We start from the raw sequence: 2960 nt of genomic DNA, 5'->3' as shown, positions 1-2960 counted from the left end.
AAAAAAAAAAAAAAGACTCTTCCTAACTCTAATATTTTCCTTATCCTTAGCTCCATTACTTGCCACAGCCCAGGTGAAACCAGGAGAGACCCAAGAGGAAGAGGCTAACTCAGGAGAGGTATGCAACACTGCAATGCACACTGGGTTTCTGCAGGGTACTTGGTGCTTCAGGAGTCCCCAGACCTTTGGGATCTCTGGTTAACAAGAGATGTTCTACATGATCGGGCCACTGTGGGTCATCAGGGAGATCCTGAAGTGCAGCTGAGGTCACACGATGACTGAATGAGGCATAATTAAAAAATGTGGGGAGAGGCTTTTTATTTGAAGCAGAATTACAAGCCATTATAGGTGGGAGACGAGATGATCTGTGTGTCCAGGTCATCCCAAGGCATGCCTAGTTTACATCCGTTGTCCTAGCTAATTATTAATATTCACTCCTCTCCGTTCTCAAAAGTAGCTTGGTTTGGACTAGAGTGTAATTACTCTAGCCAGAAAGGATTGTCAGTATTAGAGAACATGTCATGTTTATTTATTTAAAGATTTTATTTGAGAGTGCATGTGCATGAGTGGGGGCGGGGAGGGCAGAAGGAGAGGGAGAAGCAGACTCTCTGCTGAGCAGGGAGCCCAATGCGGAGCTTGATCCTGGGACCCTGAGCTCCTGACCTGAGCCGAAGGCAGATGCTTAACTGACCGAGCCATGCAGGCGCCCCAAACATGTCATTTTTAAACTGTGATAGTGTCAGTGATAATTTTCTTTGTCAAACGTAGATGTCATAAGAATTTGATCATATATAAATTATATCAAAATATCAAAAGCATATAAATTATCTACTTTGTTGTATGCCATGGCAAACTTCATTGCAATCTGATCTGGCTTTTTCCCTGTGCCGTGATTCAGGGCATTCTTTCCCCTACCCTTAACTGGTAAGTGTTGAGAAAATACAAATTTAACTACAATAGAGTATAACATAGGAGATGTTTCCCACAAAAAATCACATGGGACTTGGGGTTTATCTGTACCAGGGGTCCTTTCTTAGTGCACATATCCAAGGATTGGCTAGGTAACACCTATTTCTTAAGTCTCTGTGGTTTATCAAGTCCTGCAGTTGTCCATCAAGGGTAAAGCCAGATATTGCTGAGACTGTTTGGGACTCCACCTCTAAGCTGCCAGAATTATAACGCCCTCTTATTTCCTTCCCAGGAGCCATTTCTTGAAACTCGCCAGGATGGTGTCTCTCGCAGATTCATCCCCCCAGCCAGGTGCCTACCACTCCCCAGCCCCCTGTTCCTTGCCAAAGGCCAGTAGAATTTTAATGAAACCCAGAATTGAGACCTGGAGCCAGGTGATGGAGATAAATCACCGAGCCTTTTGGCTCTTCCAGAAAAGATGTATTCTCTTATACCTGGCCCATCACTTTCCAGTATTGGTTTTCCCTGTAGCCATTCACACAGTGGGAAGGGACAGTGGCTGTCTTGATGAAGAATCAAGAAAAGTCTGAGGGAGTGAATGACTAATAAAAGAGATGGGCTCTTGAAAAGCTTTAAAATAGTAGATGTTGTTAGACGTTCAGGTTCTTAGTTGTTGATGCATGTGAAGGCTACTGGCGAGTGGTATGATATTTAAAAATGGTCTTTCCTGATTCTCCTTCCTTTTCTACTGTAGACACACACACGTGTCAGTTTTTGATGCCCCCTCTCCCTCCTTAGTCCATCCAGGCCAACCTTCGTGCTGAGTGCCCCTGTGGAAGACCAGCATGGCCTTCCCTTGGGAGAGAGGTACCCTTGGGAGGTCAGTCGGGCTAGGAGTGGGTATGCGCCTTGAGGCCCCTCAGCCGGTGCTTGAGAGTCTCTGCCACTGAACCTGCAGTAGGTGGAGGAGGCCTCTCTGCTCCCTCATGTGGCCCGTGGGCGGGGGGCTGTCTGCAGGATGATGTCTACAGAAAGTGCCAACAGCTTCACTCTGATTGGGGAGGCATCTGATGGCGGCACCATGGAGAATCTCAGCCGAAGACTGAAGGCAAGTGGGCGGTGTTGCGGCGTCCAGCGGTGGGCCTGGCTGCTAGAGCGGGTGGCCCGACAGGTCGCCTGGGGCAGGCCCTACCCTGACTCTCCCCCACCCCACACTTCCAGGTCACTGGGGACCTTTTTGACATCATGTCAGGCCAGACCGATGTGGATCACCCGCTGTGTGAGGAATGCACAGACACTCTTTTAGACCAACTGGACACTCAGCTCAACGTCACTGAAAATGAGTGTCAGAACTACAAGTGAGTGCCTCTAGAACTAGTGCCCGGAACCCGAGAGCTGTGCCTGCTCTCAGACTGCTTGGCTCTTCCCCGGGAGCTGTGCTCCACTCAGGTAAACAGCGTAACAGCTTCCCTGCAGTGAGTATATTCTGCCTGTGTCCTTGGCAGACGCTGTTTAGAGCTCTTAGAGCAGATGAATGAGGACGACAGTGAACAGCTACAGAGGGAGCTAAAGGAGCTGGCATTAGAGGAGGAGAGGCTGATCCAGGAGCTGGAAGATGTGGAAAAGAACCGCAAGATAGTGGCAGAAAATCTCGAGAAGGTCCAGGCTGAGGCTGAGAGACTGGATCAGGAGGAAGCTCAGTGAGTGGTCACCCTGTTCCTCTGTCTTCCTGGCCTTGACACTCCAGGAGGAGAAGTGGCTTCTCACTGACTGTGTCTGAGTAGTTTGTGAGCTGCAGTCACCTGTCATTTGGCAGCTTGTCTGCTCCAGATCCCACATACTGTTTCCAGGCCCTATTTCTTGAGGGCTTTTGGGAGGGTTCTGTATGAGGGGCCCACCTAATTAAGTGAAAAAAGCATGTCGGTTAAATAGAGAGCAGAGAAACGAGGGTTCTAGTTGCCTTTCTGCCGTGTAGGGAACTGTAAGTCAGCCACCCAACCTGGCATCCTCCTCTGGAAAGATGAGCATGTTGGCCTACATTCGTTCCTTCC

General features: G+C 48.9%; 1 protein-coding gene across 1 annotated transcript; it reads left to right on the top strand.

Moving 5' to 3' along the window:
* Window positions 1-28: 28 nt before the first annotated feature.
* LOC102725705 (beclin-1) lies at window positions 29-2907 on the top strand (the record flags this gene model as incomplete). Its single annotated transcript, XM_081810288.1, has 6 exons — window positions 29-118; window positions 1202-1260; window positions 1708-1776; window positions 1927-2011; window positions 2125-2267; window positions 2415-2907. Coding segments are annotated over 6 exons (645 nt in total), but the record flags the coding sequence as incomplete, so codon positions are not given.
* Between the last annotated feature and the right edge of the window lie 53 nt (window positions 2908-2960).

The sequence above is a fragment of the Leptonychotes weddellii genome, unplaced genomic scaffold, assembly GCF_054177405.1.
Source record: "Leptonychotes weddellii isolate Sample4059 unplaced genomic scaffold, ASM5417740v2 HiC_scaffold_21624, whole genome shotgun sequence".
Classification (NCBI taxonomy): domain Eukaryota; kingdom Metazoa; phylum Chordata; class Mammalia; order Carnivora; family Phocidae; genus Leptonychotes; species Leptonychotes weddellii.
The sequence above is the reverse complement of the archived record's forward strand: the minus strand, read 5'-3'. Positions and strand labels throughout refer to the sequence as shown.